At 48.6% G+C, this 20,494-nt stretch overlaps 1 protein-coding gene across 33 annotated transcripts in view; it reads right to left on the reverse strand.

Moving 5' to 3' along the window:
- NCOR1 (nuclear receptor corepressor 1) overlaps window positions 1-20,494 on the reverse strand; it is a 1,832,391-nt gene that overhangs the window by 1,629,582 nt on the left and 182,315 nt on the right. For all 33 annotated transcript variants that reach the window (XM_085649294.1, XM_085649293.1, XM_085649281.1 and 30 more), the window contains one exon: window positions 3,877-3,990. In XM_085649294.1, coding sequence (XP_085505420.1) covers window positions 3,877-3,990 — 114 coding nt within the window. The remainder of the gene's footprint in view (window positions 1-3,876; window positions 3,991-20,494) is intronic.

Consider the following 20,494-nt stretch of genomic DNA (forward strand, 5'->3'; position numbering starts at 1 on the left):
GTGAAAAGGACACCACGCGGCGACCAGTCTCCAGAGAGGACAATACCAATTTGCAGCCTGCCTCCGGAGAAGGAGCGTCCGAAGACTAATCAGCGGCACGACCCCTGCGCAGAGCCGTAGCGTCCGCTGCTTGAGGCAGGACACCGGCGCCATCTGGCGTCACCGGGCAAGGGACCTCCAAGTCAGCCCGCACCGGAGAATGGAGCAGGGACCGGAGTAGAGCTGGAGCCGCACCAGCCCCGGAGCGGCGCCGGCCCGACCCCTGACGAGGCAACAACCTGCATGGGGGAATGGGACGGGGAATGGGACGGGCCCGGGGAGGGGGCCCGAAGCCCTCCGCGGCTCAGAAGGAGGCAAAGGTCGCCCGGGAACCCTTGTGGCGGCGCCAGGGACAATACAACCTCCGACTCACCCTCCAACGAGGCAGCCGCCTGTGAGGAGGTACGAGAGGTGCCAGGAGAGCGACGAGGGGTCCGCCCCGGAGAGTGAAGAGTCCACCGACCCCTGTGGCTCTGCACGGTCCAGCTGCTGCCGGCGCTGTAGCGGCGTCACCTCGGCCTTAGACAGGACTACCCTGCCAAGGGACCGTGAGGGGCTCGGGATGCGACCCGAGCCCCGGTGACCTCCCGCGACACCACAGGGACGCCCGCGGGGTTTTGCGGCGAGGCAGAGACGCCGTGTCCTGAAGGAGGTACCCCAACAGCACCACATCCACCAAGCCTGGATCCAACCCAGTCGGCCCGGCGGCGCCGCGGAGGGCCCTGCGCAAGGCGAGGGATCCGCCGACGCCCCAGGAGGGGAAGGAGGAGGAGACGCCAACGAGGCCTTTATAGGCGCCAAGGGAAGTCTCCATCTGGACTCTCGATGCCCCAACACCGGGAAACGGTGGATAGGACGACACGCGGGGCCGCATCACCCGCGGAGAGTCCACGCCCCCGGTAGGCCTGAAACCAGCCCCCGGGGACGAACTGCAACACTTGCCCACCGGGGACCGACGCTCACGTGACATCGGAGAAAGGCGAGGACGACTACCACGGCCAGACCTGAAGCCGTCCACCGAAGCAGACCGAGGGGAGGACGTCAACCTGGAGAGACGTGCCGAGAGAAGTTTCACTCGGCACTCCCGCCGCAACTTCGGCTTCAACTTTTGGCACGCCGCACAATCTGTGGTGCCGTGAGATCCTCCCCCAAACACCACATGCAAATGAGGTGAAGGTCCGTCGCGGACATAAGATGCCCACAAAACGTGCAAGTTTTAAATCCTGAAGGCATTCGCACACTGTTCTACCAAAAAGAATGGAAAGAAGGGGGCCTTAAACAGGCCCGCTGCAAGGAACGGATCCATGTTGCACGCGGAAAAGGAAAAAACTGATGTGGGCGCACCGGGGCGGGTCTTATGTGACCTCACTTACGTCACGCACACGAACGACGCCTTGGCGGAGTCACGTGATGTCGCCTCGCCACCCGGCACGCAGGGATGCTGTGGCAAAATGTTTCCGGATCCAGTCTCATGCCTGGGGATAATTCTACGTGATGGAATCTGCAGTTAGTAGTCTCTATCAGAAATTAGTCTTGTGGCAACATTGAGACAGGCTTTTAGTGGTGCAGTTGAAATCTTAGGAAGACCAGCTAGTGTTGTGCAACCGTACTCTATCCTTGATATAACTAATGCCTGGACTGCTGTTTTAAGGTCCGAATTATTTATGAACTGTTTAAGTTTTCTGGGGCAGCTTAGATGAAAGCGGACGTTTTTCGCCATCATGTTGATATGTGCGAGCATGTTCAGGTTTTTATCTAACATAATGCCCAGGGATTTGGTTGAGTCTACAATCCTCGGAAAACTGTTTAATGCCGTGATTAGTTTGGTCCATTCCACGATATTCGTAGTGCTTTTCTGGGGGGAAAGCAGCAGGAATTCAGTCTTCTGTGGGTTAAGCTTGAGGCGATTACTCGTTAGCCAATGGATGGTTCTCTTTAGTGCCTGGTTCATGATTTATAGGCTTAGCTGCAGGCGCGCACACAAACTAGTTGGGAAAGGAATGACAGCAACTCTAGGCACAGTGTATGAGAGTATAGTGAAAAAGTGTTTAGTAGTGTGAAAATATTCGGCCGAGCAAACTGATATCACTTGAATAATTGTCAACCCGAATTTGAGGAAATCATGGCTCCAAACTGGTAGAATGTGAAGGACATGATTTATTTCAAATGTATCAAACTATATTTACAGTTCTATATGGTACATGTGCAAATTAGCAAGTGCTTTAGGGTACTGAGAAAGGCGAGACTGCTTGACTGCTAAATAAAATTATAACTATTCAATATATTCACTGTCTAAATTAATAAAATAAACATCAATTTAAACGAAAATAAACAAAGTAAATTACTCGTAGGAAGAAGAGAATGCACAATAGTCATTTAAGTGAACACGCTGCACTGACTACGCTTACATTAACAAAACAAAAGGATCCACCTCTAAAAGGGGGTACAGTCAAGAATATTTATCACTGTTATGGAAAGTGCATATCCTCCAATGGTTGGAAGCACGCTGTGTTTGCTTAAATAACCCTCGCACACCAAAAGGGCCCTTGGTGTCATGCTTCATCATAGGGGTCTTCCCGCCCCGCTGCGGGATAGGGCGTGCTACGACCTGCGACTACGCGGGAGCACTAATAATGTAATACTATGTGTGGTGCAAGAGTAGTGAGAGGGAGGGTCATAGGTGAATGCAAGAGAGTGAGTTTAAAAAGGACCTGGCCTCGTAGACATACAAAATGTAATAGGTCAGTTGAGGCTGGTGCTGATAAAAGCGTGGTTCGGAGATGTCCTGCGTAATATGTAGCTACTCCTAATGAGTCAACATGATTCGAAGCATCAAGGCTTCTTCGTCAGGACTAAAAAAGATCCCTCCTGTATACACTATGTTACTCAAAATTGTGATCTAAAATAATGCCAGTGCTGCGGGATGGAGATACGAAGAGAAAGGGATTGTTGATGGGTAATACTCAGTGGCCACATACTTTCCACCCGTTCGAGGCTCGTGGGGCATCGTCTCTCATTTACATAAATATTAATTAAGGCATACCATTGGGTATTGTATAAAATGCTTAATTGCATTTCTTTTCACATTGTATATATCCCATTATTTTAGATCACAATTTTGAGTAACAGTGTATACAGGAGATCTCTTTATGTTAGTCCTGACTAAGAAGCCTTGATGCTTCGAAACAAGTTGACTCATTAGGAGTATCTGCACATTACGCAGGACATCTCCGAACCACACTTTCATCAGCACCAGCCTCAACTGACCTATTAAATTTTGCATGTCTATGAGGCCAGGTCCTTTTTAAACTCACTCTCTTCCATTCACCTCTGACCCTCCCTCTCACTACTCTTGCACCACACATAGTATTACATTATTAGTGCTCCCGCGTAGTCGCAGGTCGTAGCGCACCCTGTCCGGCAGTGGGGCGGGAAGACCCCTATGATGAAGCATGACACCAAGGGCCCTTTTGGTGTGTGAGGGGTACTTATGCAAACACAGCGTGTGTCCAACGATTGGAAGATACGCACTTTCCATAACAGTGATAAACATACTTGACTGTACCCCCTTTTAGAGGTGGATCCTTTTGTTTTGTTACTGATTCTAAGTGGAGGATGTATCCCCCTCCAGTGCCCATTTAGAGCACTACCTCTTCACTCCCAAATCTTCTTTATAGCTATTACTCTTACATTAAAACACTGTCAGGAAAGTACAGTGATCCGAAAGGTAAAGTTGTTGCTCCCAAGTAGAAAGATACAGAAAGCTATATATTCTACTGGCTGAATAGTACGTAGAGCCAAACTTAACAGATTAAAAAGGAGTCAAGGCAGGCCTACCCTATTTTCATCATAAATAATCTGGACAACACTGCGGTGTTTCTGTTCCACTGGTGGAGGGGAGACCGGCTTCTCTGGTTCAAGCGGTTTAGCAGCTTCCTCTTCTAACTGTTGCTAAGGGAGAGAATTAATAAATGATGAGCCTTCCATCGCATTGTACAGCACTGCAAACAGCATACAAATGAACATGCAAGCTAAGTATGACATACAATAAAAAATTCTTTAGGTGCACTCCTGTAAATCAATTCCATGACAGAACTTCAACTAACAAGACCTGCTCAGTATTATGTATGTAGATCCTTCTAGTATAATGCAAATCAGGACCAGTGAGTGACAGTCATGATACAACAACAGATAGGGAGTTCACGTGTGAACGTCTGTCTGTATATAAATATTTGCATATATCCACATTAAAGGGGTGTAATAATAGGGGGAAAATGTCAGTTAATAAATTTCATTTTGAGGAACAAACACACTGAAATTTACCAGTTCGTTATCTCAAGTGACAATACTATAAACTGCACCCTACAAAATACAAACTTAAACCCTCGACATACACTGATAATTATCTCCCGTATTACATCACTTATCACAGCTTATAACAATTATAACATCACTGTAACATCTGAAATGCAGGGGTGTGGGATTCCTATAGCCCGATGCCCAGGACATATTCTTTAGGGTCCAGGAGAACAAGTTTTCATGTTTATTTTGTGCTTGAGACAAGTAGGCCTACCTCCAGCAGCACCAACCCCTTGGCTACCAGTTTGCAATACCAAATTATGGCTCAAGGAAGGGTATGGTCTACATTTAAAGTAATAATTGGGTCCATCTGTCAACGTTGTTCAAAAATGGATGTATGGGTCATTAGTGCAAAGCATTTTTTATTATTATGGTGAGTGCACTAAGGAAATGTGATAAGCTCAGACTGCACTATTAACAGGGGATATTGTATAAAGATGTGTGCACACATTTGCAAAGTTTAAAATGAGGTTACGTATAATGCTCTCCGATTACATGCAAATATTTGCAGAAGCATGAAAGCAAGATTGTTGATTCTTTGCTTTCAAAATAAAACATTCACAAAAAAATACAACTAGAAAAAAAGGTTTTGCTTAACTACTGTGTAACCAATTTTAACAAGATTATGGGAAACATGAAAATAAACCAGTTTGGAAAAATCCAATAGGTCTGTCATTGGCGGACAGCATTTTGGTTTATCAACGCGTGTCTTGTTTTGACATTGTTTTTGTAAAACGTTGTTGTAGGAGCTGCAGTGCCATCACCACTGCAATAAACAATGGAAAAAAGCACAAATATTTTTGGTCTCAAAAAGAACACATTGCCACAGTAGTTCCTTGTACCGAACATAACTACTTTGTGCCGATATGCTCCCTTGGAAAGAAGAATGCTGTCACTCACAGTGAAGACCGCTGATCGATAGCTAGAGAGGTAGAATTTTATTAAAACCAAAAGAGCTTGGTTAACACAAGACCCAATTCTTAAAGTAAGTCATAAAAGCGTACCCATGATATATGTCTTTGCATTAGTGCAGAGTTACGGCTTTAATAAATTCACAAGAATTTACAGAAGTAGATAGGAAATCGTACTCCTACTAAATATTTGCTTACTGTATTTTAGCACATTCAAATATGCATGTGTAGATTTGCTCAAGCGAAAATCTGGTGACCGTTTACAAGTTAACTTACCCTCCAATCACTCTTTTTTTCCCCAACCCTGGAAGAAGTTTCAATTCTTCCATTCTATCTCAGTGTGGGAAAAGATTAGAGAAGAGCTGGTGAAAACGAATAGTTTCTTACCTGTCGGTGTAGTTTTGCAGCTTGAAGATCTTTCTAGATTCACTATGCTGTGCTTTATTCCACGATCTTGTGGTTGGTCCGGATTCGTAGTCTTTCTTTTTTTTTTGTCGTAGCCCAGGTGGGCATCGACGTCCCACCATTTGGTGTACCTCTCGTGACGCCGGCGCACTTCCTGCGGAAGTCCCACCTTGGGTGCGCCATCTTCGGGTTCTTTTTTCCCTTGTTTTGTTCTTGTCGTCTTTTTTTTTTAACCCAAGGCGGTTTTAGTCTTGTTAATTCTCCAAGTCTCTTTTCAGTATTTTATTCTTCTCAACCTCACTTGTTATTCCACCTTGCTCTCCTGGCTCATCTTTCTGGCGGAGGTGGGTGGGTCCGCTAGTGAATCCAGAAAGATCTTCAAGATGCAAAACTACACCGACAGGTAAGAAACTATTCGTTTCGCAGCGTGAATCTTTCTGGATTCACTATGCTGTGCATAGACTTTGTAGCGGTTTGCTATTTTTGTGGGGGCTGGGTGGAAGATGAGCGTTGGTCGTTGAATATATGTTGGAGCACCTTCTGTCCTACTTGTGCTTCCTTGTTCATCTGTATGTCCACGCAGTAGTGTTTAGTGAACGTGTGTACTGAAGCCCAGGTTGCCGCCAGGCATATGTCCTGAATGGGCGTGTTTGCCAGAAAGGCAATTGTTGCCCCCTTCTTCCTTGTGGAGTGTGCCTGTGCCCCCTCCGATAGTTCTTGTCCTGCCTGCCTGTGGCAGAATTGTATTGTTAGCGCGATCCATCGTGCGATGGTTCCCTTGGTCACTGGTCTACCCAGGAAACTGGTAGCGAATGACACGAAAAACTTTTGTTTTCCTGTGTTCCTCAGTTCTCTCTATGTAGTGCATCACCGCCCTTCTGGCGTCGAGTGTGTGAAGTGCCCTCTCTGCGCCCGTTGTCGGGTTTTGGAAGTAACTTGGTATTTGAATGGTCTGGTTCATATGGAAAGCGGACGCCACTTTTGGCATGAAGTGTGGGTCCGTCCTCATGACGACTCTGTCCTTGTGGATCTGTATGTAGGGCTCCTGTAGTGTTAACGCCTGCAGTTCGCTTACCCTGCGTAGCGATGTTATTGCTACCAGGAAGGCTGTTTTCATGCTCAGCATTTGTAGAGAGGCTTTGTGTATGGGCTCAAAGGGCGCCTGCATGAGTTCAGTCAGGACTAAATTGAGGTTCCATGCCGGCGGCGGCATTCTTTTAGGTGGTGCTAATCTTTTAGCTCCCTCAAGGAATCTCTTTACTACCCGAGAGGTAAAGAAACTTCCTCGTGTGTACGCTACAATCGCCGCTAGGTGGACTCTTAGTGACGACGAGCATAGATTAGATTTTAGTAGGTGTGTGAGGTATCTAAGCACCGTTGATTCCTTGGTCATTTTGTTTTGCAGTTTATTTCTGGTGCACCAAATAGTAAACCTTTTCCATTTATCTCCATAGCATTTCCGTGTCGTTGGCCTCCTAGCCTCACGCAGCACTCGCATAGTGCTTCGAGGTAGCTTAAGGTGTGCGAACTCTAGGTCCTCAGGTGCCAAGCCGCTAGACTGAGGCTCTCTGGCTCTGGGTGTAGAACCTCTCCGTTCTGCATGGAGAGTAAGTCTTTGATTCTTTTGAATTTGTGTGGGGGGCCCTCTGCCATCTCCACTATCTGAGAGTATCACGTTTGTCTTGCCCACTGTGTGCTACTAGGATCAGCGTCATGTTGCTTGTCCTGCATTTGTTGAGTACCCTGTGCATCAGTGGTATTGGTGGAAAAGCGTAGGCAAATGTTTTTGACCAGCTTATCCATAGGGCATTCCCCTGGGATTGTCTTTCTGGTTGTCTGGATGCGAAGTTTTGGCATTTTGCATTCTGGCGTGTTGCAAATAGGTCTATTGTAGGTTTCCCCCACCTTCTGAATAGTTTTTGTGTTTCCCATCCATTGAGCTCCCACTCGTGGGATGCCGAAGTCTGCCTGCTGAGCCAGTCCGCTTCCACATTGTCCTTCCCTGGAAGGTGTATGGCCAGCAGGTCTATTTTCAGTGGGATTGCCCATCTCCAGATCTCCTGAGCCAGTTTGGATAGGGGGGGAACGATTGCGTTCCTCCCTGCTTGTTGATGTAGAACATCGTTGTAGTATTGTCTGTTTGTATCAACACTCTTTGGTTGTACAGCTGCCTCTGGAAAGCCTTCAGGGCTAGCAGAACGGTCTTCAATTCCAGGTAGTTGATGTGTTTGACCGCATCCGTTGGAGTCCACAGACCTCTCACTCTGAGCTTGTTCATGTGTGCACCCCATCCCCTCTGGGATGCGTCTGTGGTGATGGTCACAGTTGGGTTTAGAGGTGTCAAGGGTTTCCCTGTTATGATGTTTTCCCTGTTCCACCATGTTATCTCTTCCTGCACTGCGTGCGTTACAACCACTAGATCCTCCCAACTTCTGTTTGCTTGTGACCATTGTTGTTGCACCTATTCTTGGAATGGTCTCATGTGTAGGCGTACATTGGGGACTAGGTGTATGCATGACGCCATCATCCCCATGATCTTGCTCGCCGTTCTCACTGTCAGAGCTCGCCCCTTCTGGTAGAGACGTGTCTCCTTCAGCAGGGCTTCTGTTCTCCTGTTGCTGGGCATGACTGTGTTGTTTATGGTGTTGATCTGTGCCCCCAGGAAGATCTTGACCTGTTCTGGTTCTATTGATGATTTCCCCCAGTGAATCGAGAACCCTAGACTTGTTAGTGTATTTGTCACTATTTCTGCGTGTTCCTCGCACTTGTCGCGAGTACTTGCTTCGATTAGCCAGTCGTCCAGGTAAGGGTATACATGGATCTCTTCCCTCCGTAGGTATGCTGCTACCGCTGCCAGGCATTTTGTGAACACCCTTGGCGCGGACTTGAGGCCGAATGCCAGGGTTGTGAATTGGTAGTGATCCTCGTTGATGGTGAACCTTACCAGGTTCTTGTGTCGACCGTTCATCGGGATGTGCAGGTAGGCATCTTTGATATCCACCGTGGACATGAAGTCTCCTCCTCGTAACTGGGGCAGCACTTCTTGCAGCGATGTCATTTTGAATCTCTGAGTTTTTATGAATCTGTTTAGGAACCGTAGATCCAGGATGGGTCTTACTGTTTCGTCCACCTTTGGGACCAGGAAGTAGTTTGAGTACACTCCCTTGTTCCTTTCTCTGTATGGCACCGGTTCTATGGCCTTCTTTTGGAGCAGTTGCAGAGTCTCCTTTTTGAGTTGAGCAAGCTCCTGCCCGGAGCGTTGCCTTCTTTTTGGTTTCTTGTCTGGAGGTCTTTTCTCTAGCTCTATACAGTACCCGTACTGTATGATGTTCAGAATCCATTTGTGTGATGTTACTTTTTGCCATTGTTCAAGGTAAAGTTTTAGTCTTCCGCCTATTGGTGTTGCATGCTCGTAGGCGTTTGGTTTGTGAACCCCCCCTACTGTGTTCACTATGCGCTTCACCCCCTGGGGTATCCTGAGGGTGAGCCTCTTCTTTCGATGGAAGTCACTTTGATGAGGGTTGGTCTCCCCCTCTTCTTCTCTGTCCACGTCCGTTTCCCCTCCCGCGAAAGGACAGGCCCTGAGGTTGGTACTGCCAGTTCTGCTTCTGCTGGCCCTGCTGGCTGTGACCTTCACCCTGCTGTCCTTGCTGGAAAGTCTGGTGTGACGTTCCCGGCTGGTTTCCTCCCCTTCCGAAGGGTCTCCGAGCTGTGGTGCCTTTTCGCATCCCTCTGAATTGCAGGGCCCCCATGGACAAACCCGTTTCATTTTCCTTCTTCAGCTGGGAGAGTTTTTATCCACCGTGGCACCGAAAAGCGTCTCACCGTTGAATGGTGTGTTCAGTATGTTTTCTGGACCTCCTGTTTGAAGCCAGAAATTCGGAGCCAGGCTTGCCTCCTCTCTGTGATACCAATAGCCATCAGCCTGCTAGATGTCTCTGCCCCGTCCAATGCTGTCTTAATGCATGCGTTGGAAATGTTTTTGCCTTCCTCGACCAGATGGGAAGCTCTCTGTCTGTACTGCTCTGGGAGATGCTTAATTAGGTCTCCCATCTCGTCCCAGTGTTGGTGCTGGTGCCTGTTCAGAAGGGCATTGGAGTTGGCCATGCGCCAGTGCATGGCCGCATTTCTCTCCACCTTTCTCCCGGTGAGGTCCATTCTTCAGCTCTCCTTGTCGGGAGGCAGCCCTGAGGTAGCCGGCACATTGGCCCTCTTCCTGGCCGTGGAAGCAATGATGGAGTCAGCTGTGACTGATCCCTTGATATATGGAGGATCCTGTGAAGAGTGCTTGTACTTCTTTTCTGTTCTTGGAGTGATGGATCTGCAAGTTCCAGGCTCTTTGAATTCCTCCTTCCCTTGGTTCATCACGCTTTGGAGCATGGGGAGGAACTGGCTCCTAGTCTGGATGGGGAGCAGTGTTTGCAGTAGAAAGTCTGCTTTCTGCTTCTCCTCGTCCAATTTCACCCCAAAGGCCAACGCTGCGCTCCTGACGACCATGTTGTATGCTCCAATGTCGTCTGGCGGCGAAGGCCTCGAAGGATATGTCTCCACGGGCTCTTCGGGACTTTCGGCGTCGAAGTCTTGCCATTCCATCTCCTGAGTCGTCGACGGCGCCGAGCCGTAGATCGACTGCTGCTAGTCTCCTTCTCCCTCATAGTAGGATTCCTCCTCCTCCTCCTCTTCAGGATCTCTCGACAGATCTTCGGTGTCGAAGTCCTCCTGTTCCTCGACCTACACGACCTCGGTCGGCGGCCTTACTGGGATCTTGTACTGTCTCATTTTTTCGTCGAACTCCTTCCTCAGAAGGATACTCTCCATCTCCGCCTCGAACCTTCTCTTTTTCTTCTCCATTTCGGAGGCGGGATCGGCGTCGAGCACTGGTCTCTTCGACGGAGCTTGCGTCGACGCGGCCTTTCCTTCATCGTCGGGCGGCTCACATCGAGGCCCTGCTTCGACGAACCCTGCTTTTCGGCGGGCTTCGGCACCTGGGAGTCCTTCTCGAAGGATCCTCCGGGCCTTTCGTCCTTGGATCCACTTGTGGTCGTCGAAATTTTCGGCGCCGGTGTTCCTTTCGAGGACTTTGACTCTGTTTTTCGAGAGTCACTCTCAGATTTTCAGGGCCCTTTCGGGGCTTTCGTACTCGAAGAGTCTCCTACCTTGTCAAGCGTTTTCTTATCGGTCTCTGCGACCGTAAAGACGTCGGGTCCTTCGGCGATGTTGTCCTCATCGTCGGTGGAGAGGCCCAGCTCGTACAGCGATGGGGCCTTACCCTTGCCTTCCATGTTGAAGTTGGCTCTTCTCTGCCTTTCTCTCACTCGGAGCGTCTTCGGCGTGAAGACGGCGCAGGCGTTGCAATCCTTGCTCACGTGGTAGATCGGCAGGCAAAGGTTGCAGACTGGATGCTGATCCTTCTGCACGTAGTTGTGGTGGCAGTTACGGCAGAATTTGAATGGTGTCTTGTCCATTGCGCTCAGAGTCTGAGTGCGCATTTTCCAATGGGTGTCGAAGTTTTCGTGGAACTCCACCTTCTTCGTCGTCCCAGCTGTATGTTCTTCTTCTCTGTAGTCTTGTATACTTTTTTCTTCGATGAAACTTGCGTATTTATCTTTTCCTTCGTTCAAACTCTGGAGCTTCTCGATGACGATCCAGACCCAACAGCGGAAAAAAGAATCTGAAGATGGCGCACCCAAGGTGGGACTTCCGCAGGAAGCGCGCCGACGTCACGAGAGGTACACCAAATGGTGGGACGTCGACGTCCACCTGGGCTACGACAAAACAAAAAAAAAACAAAAAAGACTACGAATCCGGACCCAACCACAAGATTGCGGAATAATGCACAGCATAGTGAATCCAGAAAGATTCATGCTGCAAAACCTCAAAAACATGCAAATTATTAGTTTTGCACCTACTCGTAAGAGCATTCCAGCCCTGGTACCACTGCTTACCACTACCTCCAGCCCCACTATGACGATCTGCGGAAGGTGGCAAAATTTTGCTAGTATTCAAAGGTTACTATAATAAGAGCACTGAAACTCAGAGGCTATAGAGCTCTTATATAATGAGATTGCTGCCATAATTTGATCCCACACTACATGGCACCAAAGGGACAAGTGGATTTTGTTACAGAACGAGTAGATTATGAAGCAACCTACTCCATGGACAAGCAGATCTTTTATTAAATTCCATATCCCTGGAAATGACATCATTGATGAGAACACTGAGCATTTTTGAGTGAATGACAGTCAATGAAGATGCCCCCATCATGAGATCAAAAGGTTATATCTCAAGGTCTGATTTATTTATCCACTTTTTCGCAGTTACATAAAACTAGAACCAGACCGTTTTGGGCATCACAGCACTGTCTAAGTCGAGAAAAAAAAAGTACATTAGAGATATCAAATTCTATAGGCTTATTGACAATAGGATAAGTTCAATAATTTAGAAGAGTCTACCAAGTTAGTGAAGAGAAAAGATAGTGAAAGGTATCAACAGTAAGTACCCAGTGCTCATAAGTATCCTTACATCAAGGTGTGCAAAAATCAAACCTTGAGAACTGCTTACTGTAGGAAAGTGGCTCTGTATATACTGTTACCAAATGGGTACAGTGTGTAGAGTCCACAGTCCCCAGAGGTTTGGCAGAGGCTAAAGTTAGATATAACCTTACTCTCTAAAGTGGTAGGTTGGTCGAGCAGTAAGGCAGTATCAGAGGACAGTGTAAAGCATTTGTTGCACCCATTCATTCAGCAAATGGTCTCACACTCAAGAACTGAACTCTAGGCCAATTGTTTTGTATATAAAAATATATGGTTGTTTCATTTTAGAACCAACAATAGGTATCAAAATATACTTTCTTAGAATGAGATGCTTTAGTTAAATACTTTGCAATAGGCAATTGACTTTTGAATGCAATAGTTACAGTTTGTTGCAATAGGCAACACAATTTCAAACACAATAATACATTGAGCTCAATGGGAATTTCAAGTTAAATGCAATTGATTACTTTTAGGATTACTTTGTTAACTCCCAGACTGGATCCTAGATTCAATCCTGGGACAGTTCCTCGAAACAGGTGAGTAAATACGATTTAGTTACTGTTGTGATTCTTAAGCAATATTTTGGTATTTTAAAAGTTGAAACTTAGAAACTTTTCTTAATGAAATCACCAATGTTATCCTATGGGAGGAAATTCACTTAGCAGGTAAGTGGGGTTATTGTTACTCAGTGTCGGATCCTGGATCCAGCACTAGTGTACCACCTGTAAGCAGTTGAGAGAATGCGTTTAGGTTATACAGGCGATTAACGAATATTTGTAAGTTTGTAAAATTGACACTTGGAAACTTTTTCAGCAAAACCCAGGCAATGTTATCCTATAGAAGGAAATTCAAGTTGCAGGTAAAGTATGTTCTCGTTACTTTTGTAATCCAGTGCTGGGCTCCTAGACTCAGTACTGGGACATTATCTAAAACAGGCAAGTAATTACGTGTTCACAGTTGGTACGATTTTTAAAGAATATTTGTAGTTAGCAAAATCGACACTTAGAAGACATTTCACAGAAACAGTCAATGGTTTCCTATGACAGGAAATTGATTTAGCTTTAAGATTTAAGTATGCTTGTAACTACTTTTCAGGGGAAGTGCTGGGCACCAAGCTCCAGCACGAGTATCTCTCCAAATAGCAGGTGAGCATTTTCGATTTCGTTACTCGGTTGATTTTAGGTGAATATTTAAAAGTTTAGAAACTCCACACTTAAGAATTTATGTGAAACCAGCCAATGTTACCCTATGGAAGAAAAGTGAGTTATCGGCTATTGGTTAAGTACTCGACTGGCAGAGTTAAGGTGCTGGGCATAGACTCAGGGGTCTCCCAGGGTCAGGTAAGTACAGTTGTTACACCTTCAGAGGCAGCCGGGTGCAGCAGGAGTTAGGCCCAATGTTATCCTATGGGAGGCAGGGGGCCCATTGTTGGTGGCTGCTGGCTAGCAGGCCACGCGGCTGTGGGAGCTGGGCTCCTGGTCACTTGCTCAGGGCAAATAGGGAAGTAGATAGGTGTAGAAGCTGCACTGCAAGGGCCACTCGGGCGGCTGGGTGTAGGGTGCTTTTGAGCCGTCGGACACTCAATGGATTGCAATGGAGAAGCTCAAGAACGAACAAAGGCTGCAAGCCCGGGGACGAAGATTCTTCAGGTGCGACCACCGCTTCGAGAGGTAAGTTGGGTAGTTGGAGGATAGGTAGGCACCAGGAGTTCGGCAGAGGGGGCCACAGGGTGCCGGGTGCAGGGGTGCCTTTTGGTGTTGGGAAATCTTACCCTCTCTGTTGATCGCGGTTGGAGGGGGGGGGGGAGGGGGTGGGGGGCGGGCGTTGAACCCCTGTTCTGAGGCTGCAGGCGTCGTCCGGAGCGTCGGTCGGTCTTTGCGTGCCGGATTCAGGGTCACAGTCGCCGGGGGGGGGGGCGTCCTCCGGGACTTTTTCCACTCCAGCACAGGCCAGGCTTGGCGGGTGCAGAGTGTGCAGGCTTCGCGGTTCCTGGCTGATGCCAGGGGTCAGTTACTTGCTTTGAGCAGTGCCACTGCTCGTGGGAGTCCCAGATGCTCAGAGTCACAAGGTAGCCAGGTCCTCCAGGGTTTCTGAGGTTGCTGGCCACGGGAGATGCCAGGATTTAGCAGAAGCAGGTTTGAGGATCGACAGGCCAGTAGGGCTGGGGCCAAAGCAGTTGGTGTCTTCCTCTTGTTAGTAGCTGCACGGCAGGTCTTCTTTCTTCTTAATCTTCTTTGCTGTTTCGGAATCTGGATCTAAGGAAGGAAGGTTCAGTGTGCCCCTAAATACTAAATTTAGGGGCGTTACAGGTAGGTAAAGGGCAGGGACCAGAATGTCCCTGCCCTGGGGTGGGTACACCCCCTATCCTGCCACTCTCCTGTGGGAGGGGGGCAGTGGCCTAGTCCTGATTGGGCAGGGCTCCCAATCTTCAAGATGGCGAGAGCCCAGAGATGTGTTTCACCTCGCCTCCTCCACCTGAGGGGTGGGGTTGGCAGAGGCTGGCACACCCCCTGTCCTTCCTTGGGGTTTCCGGCCAGTCTTCCCGCCAGAGAGGGGGTTTAGAACCAGTAGGGGCCAGTTGCTGAGTACAGCAAGTGGCCTGGAGAAGCTCACAAAGGCGGCATGCCTTTGAAGCTTCCCCTGCCCATCCTGAGGGAGGAGACGTAGCACCTCACCCAGGATGTGCATTGTTGCAGGCCCAGGAGAGCGGATGGCTTTCTACCCAGGGGTCCAGCAACATGTCTGCTGTGTAGCAGCCTAGGCAGCCCCTCAGACCAGACGTGGATTGTAGGTTAGGTTCAGGCGGCATCTTTAAGATGCCCTCTGTCGTGCATTGTACATTAAACCCTGCACTGGCATCAGTGCGGGTTTAATGTGCTGAGAAGTTTGATAACAAACTTCTCGGTCTTCAGTGGAGCCATCATGGTGCTGTAGAGTTCGTGTTGACGATCTCCCAGCACCATATACTCTTAAATGGCAGCACTGCACTTTGTGTCCAGGAATGGACCTGGGTACTGTAGGGGCACAGGGCTCATGCTCCTGTACCCACAGCTTTGGCATAGGGCACCCAGCTAGAGGGGTGGCTGATGTATGCCAGGGCAGTGTATTGTTGTGGGCAAGGCACACAGGGATGTGTGCCATGTCGACCCTTTTTTGTTCTATACCCAGACACTCAGCCTGCAAGGGCAGTGTGTATGTGTCAGGGTACAGGGCCTCTAAGGGTGGCACAATAAGTGCTGCAGCTCTTCGTGGCCTTCCCTTGTCACAAGGCCCTGGGTACCTAGTGTACCATTTACCAGGGGCTGACATGTGGCCAGGGTTTGCCAATTTGGGATTTAGATTTCAGCACAGTTTTTAGGGAAGGAACATAGGCCCTGGGCACCTGATTGGCAGGAGCCCAGGGCACACTCAGTCATAATACATTCAGCAAAATGTGGGGGCATACCATGCAAGAAAGATGGCACTTTCTCACACTTACATTTTGTAAAGGAGACTGAATCAGAAGAATGGGGAAAGATGGAGGTTAAGGTGGATTGCAGGAAACCACCGATGGGTAAGAAATGTGTTTAAAGTCAAGGATGTGCCAAGCCACTGAAGATAATTTAGCCGGTCAGCGGTCTAGTTGTTGGGACCAGGCAGGGATAAAGGAGCATGATCCGTCTGCGCCCGTCCGCGGCCAACCGGGGCCTGGGGCCATCCACCCTGGCCGTTCCAGTGTAGAACTACAGTATAGCTCCCAGGAACTACATACCCTATGTCCTCAAATGGCGGAATCATGTAAACATAGCATGCAAGGAGGAAGCATGGCAAGGGACTGTAGGCATTGTCCTTTTAAGTTTAGCATGGGGAAGGGGGCGAAGGAGGCTCTCGCTGTTTTGAGTTGCTGCCTACTGAATTGTTGATCACTCAAGAAACACAGACTAGAGATCTTTGACCTGCTCTTGGACGGTCAGACAGATGTGATGTTTCTTACTGAGACATGGTTGGACGAGGACTCTGCTCCAGAGATCCTCGAGGCATTACCTGGCGGTTATGCGATAATTAGAATAGACAGGGACTCTGGCAGGGGGGGATGTGGCTATTATTTTTAAACATGCCATCCAATGCCTCCTCGAGCCTGTTAACATTGCCGATAGTGAGGCTGGCCTTTTCACAATCAAAGTGACTAGTAACTATATTGTGAAAGGACTTTTGGTCTACCGACCTCCCGGATACCTTATGATAAACTTCTAGTATTGGGGGACCTCAATCTGCATCTGGAGGACGCGAAGTGTGTGGTGGCAGAAGAATTACGCCAGGAACTGGCTACCTTGCAACTTGGGTTAATAGCGGATTTCCCTACTCATCAGCAGGGCCATCTGCTTGACCCCATTTTTAGGTCTCGCCTGGCTATCGCGTAAGCGATCGCTCAGCGAGACTTATGTAGGGGATTCCGAAAATGCTCCAAAAGGCTTCCCAGGCGGATCGGGTGGCGGTTACGCGCACAACCACGCGCATTCCATTTGCCACCAGCTACTTTCTGCGCGTGCGCCGCCTCAAGCATTCAGAGAGATTTAGTAAGGGGCACGAGACCTTATGAATGCGGTTTATGGCCAGTGCATGTGAGGCATTCAAGCGCGAAGCTGACATCTGGCATGGGACTTGAAAGCAGCAGACTGATTTTGCCAGAACTTTCGTTATAACTCACACCCCACATGCTCGTTCTCTCCCACCCTTCCTTTGATGTCCGCTTTTCTAGTTTTTTACAAACCACGCCACACACCGCTGCACTCCACACACCGCTGCACTCCACACACCGCTGCACTCCACACACCGCTGCACTCCACACACCGCTGCACTCCACACACCGCTGCACTCCACACACCGCTTTTATGCGAGTTTATGCTACTGACATTGTAAATGACCATGCCTTTTATTTGTTTTAAAACAAAAACATAAATAAAAGGCATTGTAATTTTACAATGCCAATAGCTCAAACTCTTATAAATGCGAGACCTATTGCATTGCAAATGCTTGTTACAAATTGGGATGATTTAGTGGTAAACCCACCTCGGCCAATGGTATGGACAGATCATTTCCTGGTCCCGTTTGTTATGCGGTTGCCAAGGCCTAAGGTGCAGGAGGAATCGAAGGGGGGAATAATATGCCAGAAGTGGACTGGATTTTCGTTGGGCAAGTTTAATAGCGCCCTCTTGAAGGGGGGGCTACCTGGGGGAATGGATGCGGATAGTGCCTGTGTAAATCTGGACAGGAGGTCTGCAGAGGCACTAGATAGCACGGCCCCCTGGTCACGGAAATTACCGGGTAGAGCACAAAAATCTACCCCTTGGTTTAATGCCGTTCTGAGAAATGCGAAGGCAGACTGCAAACGCATGGAAATGCAATGGAGGAAGGACTTTTCGGACCAAGGGAGGAGCGAATATAAAGCTATGCTGAAGGGCTACCACGGGCTTATTAGAAGAACTAAGGCAGCATATTATCTGGAAAGAATTGTGTCAGCGGGTAACTCGACAAGGGAACTATTCAGAGTTTATAAGGAAATATCGTCCCTAGCTACAGCGGCAGCACCTTTAATAGGTTCGGTAGAGCTATGTAACCGTGTGGCAGACTTCTTTTCAGACAAGGTGGAGAAAGTCTACTCCACCTTCCCAGATTGTGCCCAAGTAGGCCAGGATATCTTGGAGAAGGCAGGGCACTCTCATGAGGGTGAGGGACTGGACAGTTTTACCATTCCCCCCCCCCCCCCCCCCCCCCCCCCCTGAAGTGCGAATTAAAATTTGCCTGAGTGTAAAGTTGGGCTCTCCCAGAGACCCGGCCTCCCCAAAAGTGCTTAGAGGGAGCATAGAAACACTGGAGCCATTTATCAGACATCTTGTGGAGGTTTCTTTCAGGACATGCACAGTTCCAGGAAGATGGACGGAAGCAGTGGTCCTTCCACTTCCCAAAAAGCCACACCTAGGTCCAGATCGACTTGATAACCTGCGCCCAATTTCTTTATTGCCATACTTCGCAAAGATTGCGGAGAAAGTGTTAACTCACGGTGCATATTGGGAAATGTAACCTCTTACATCCCACTCAATCTGGGTTCCGGGCGTGCCACTCGACAGAGTCTGCCCTGCTCTTAGCCACGGAAACTATTAGGCAATATGTGGATGCGGGTCAGACGGCAGCCTTGATCCTGTTGGATCTAAGTGTCGCCTTTGACATGGTTGCCCATCACACTCTGGTGCACCGGCTGAGGAAAGGAGGCGGGTCTGGTAGGGTACTAAGTTGGATGGAATCATTCCTGGTCGAGCGTAGTTTACAGGTGAGGCAGGGTGTTCACTATTACAAGGGTCATCGAACTGAAGCAGGGGGTACCACAGGGCTCGATCTTGAGCCCGACCCTGTTCAACCTGTATGTGGCTCCTCTGGCGGAGATTGCTGATGGTTTCAGGATCGGGGTTGTGTCCTATGCCGACGACACTCAGCTGGTGGTCTCCCTGTCACAGGAACAGGACTCGGCAGCCTCCAACTTCGTGGCATGTTTGCAAGAGATAGCATCATGGATGGCTAATAACTGCCTGAAGTTGAATGGCGATAAGACTGAGGTGCTTGTGGTGGGGAGAGCGCCATCGGTGTGGTCGTCGACTTGGTGGCCGCAGAGCTTGGGTCCTACCCCGGTGCCCTGTGCCCAGGCAAAAAACCTGGGGGTGTGGATGGACACGAAACTCTCCTTTGAGTACCAGACTAGACTAGTTGCGGGTGCCTGTTTTGGAGTTTTGAGGGGCCTTCGTAAAACTCTCGATACACTGCCTACGACAGCCAGGAAGACCTTCGTTCATGCCCTGGTGACATCCCGCCTCGATTATGCTAACCTCTTGTATCTGGGTGCAACGGGGAAATGTTTGCAGGGACTCCAGGGTGTGCAGAATGCAGCAGCTCGTCTGGTTCTCATACGTCCAAGGAGAGCCCCCTCGAGGGCGGCACTCGCTTCCCTCCACTGGTTACCGATACGAGAACGTATTTGGTTCAAAGCGTTGTACGTTTGCCATCGCATTATTCAGGGGACTGCCCCATCCCATCTGCTCAATTTCTCACTCCTTATGTTCCAACTCGCCACCTCAGATCTGAGGGGAGAGGCATGGTATGTGTTCGTTAGGAGAGCTAGCTCTGGAACAAACTCCCTCTGAGCTTGCGGTTGGAGCCCATGGAGGGCACCTTTAGGAAAAACTTGAAGACTTACTTATTCCCTGCATGATAATGGGGTCTGGGACGTTAGCTTACCAAGGCAGCTTGCACCGCAGCGCGGGGACACACTGAATGTAACCAGGCACTTTATAAATGTGCTAAATAAATAAAAAAATTAAACGAGCATTGACAAATCCATTAGGTCTCTCCTATGCAAGAGCTAGTAGTTTTGATAATCTAATCTGTTTTAGCCAAGTTGCACACCAGTGTGGCTGCTGTTTAGCATGGCTAAAAGTTAGTGGCATAGTGGAACCTGGTGTGGAGTGTCGTAGAGTGGAAAGGCGAAGAGAGGATTAGAAAATTGTAAAATGGAGGGGCATAGTGTTGTGTTCTGGAGTGGCGTGGAGTGGAGTGGAGTACCATACCAAGGTGTAAAGTGGCACAGAGTAGAGCAGACTGGTGCAGAGTGCATTGGCATAGAGGTTGCAGAGTATAGTGGCGTAGAGTGCAGCAGCATATAGTTCAGCGCATACAATGCAGAGGCGCAGATTAGAGTGTTGCATAGTAGACTGCAGGGGCGCAGAGTGACGTAGAGTACAGTGATAGAGGGTAGTGGAATATAGAGTGACAATGCAGTGGAGTAGAGTGCAGTAGCATAGAATTGAGCAATTTACAATGCAGCATCATAGAATGCAGTGGCGCAAATTAGAATATTGCATTGCAGAGTGCAGTGTATCAGCATACAGTGCAGTGATGAAGAGTGCAGTGGTGTGCAGTGCATTGACATAGTGTAAAGTGGTGCCGAGTGGAGCTGAGCCCAGTGGCATGGATTGGTGTAAAGTGGAGTGGTACAGAGTACAGTGCAGTGATGCGATGCAGAATCGGGTGGTGTTGAGTGGATAATGCGTGGTATAGAGTGGATAATGCATGGTGTGGCATTACACAGCCAATACAGACTCATTTCCTACTCAAATGACTATTAACATTGAACAGACATTTTTACTAATAAACTATATAGTTTACACATACTTGCACAGTTCATTTAAATGTTGTGTGCTTGAAAAAAAACTTTTCTTC

Source organism: Triturus cristatus, chromosome 3_2, assembly GCF_964204655.1.
Source record: "Triturus cristatus chromosome 3_2, aTriCri1.1, whole genome shotgun sequence".
NCBI lineage: Eukaryota > Metazoa > Chordata > Amphibia > Caudata > Salamandridae > Triturus > Triturus cristatus.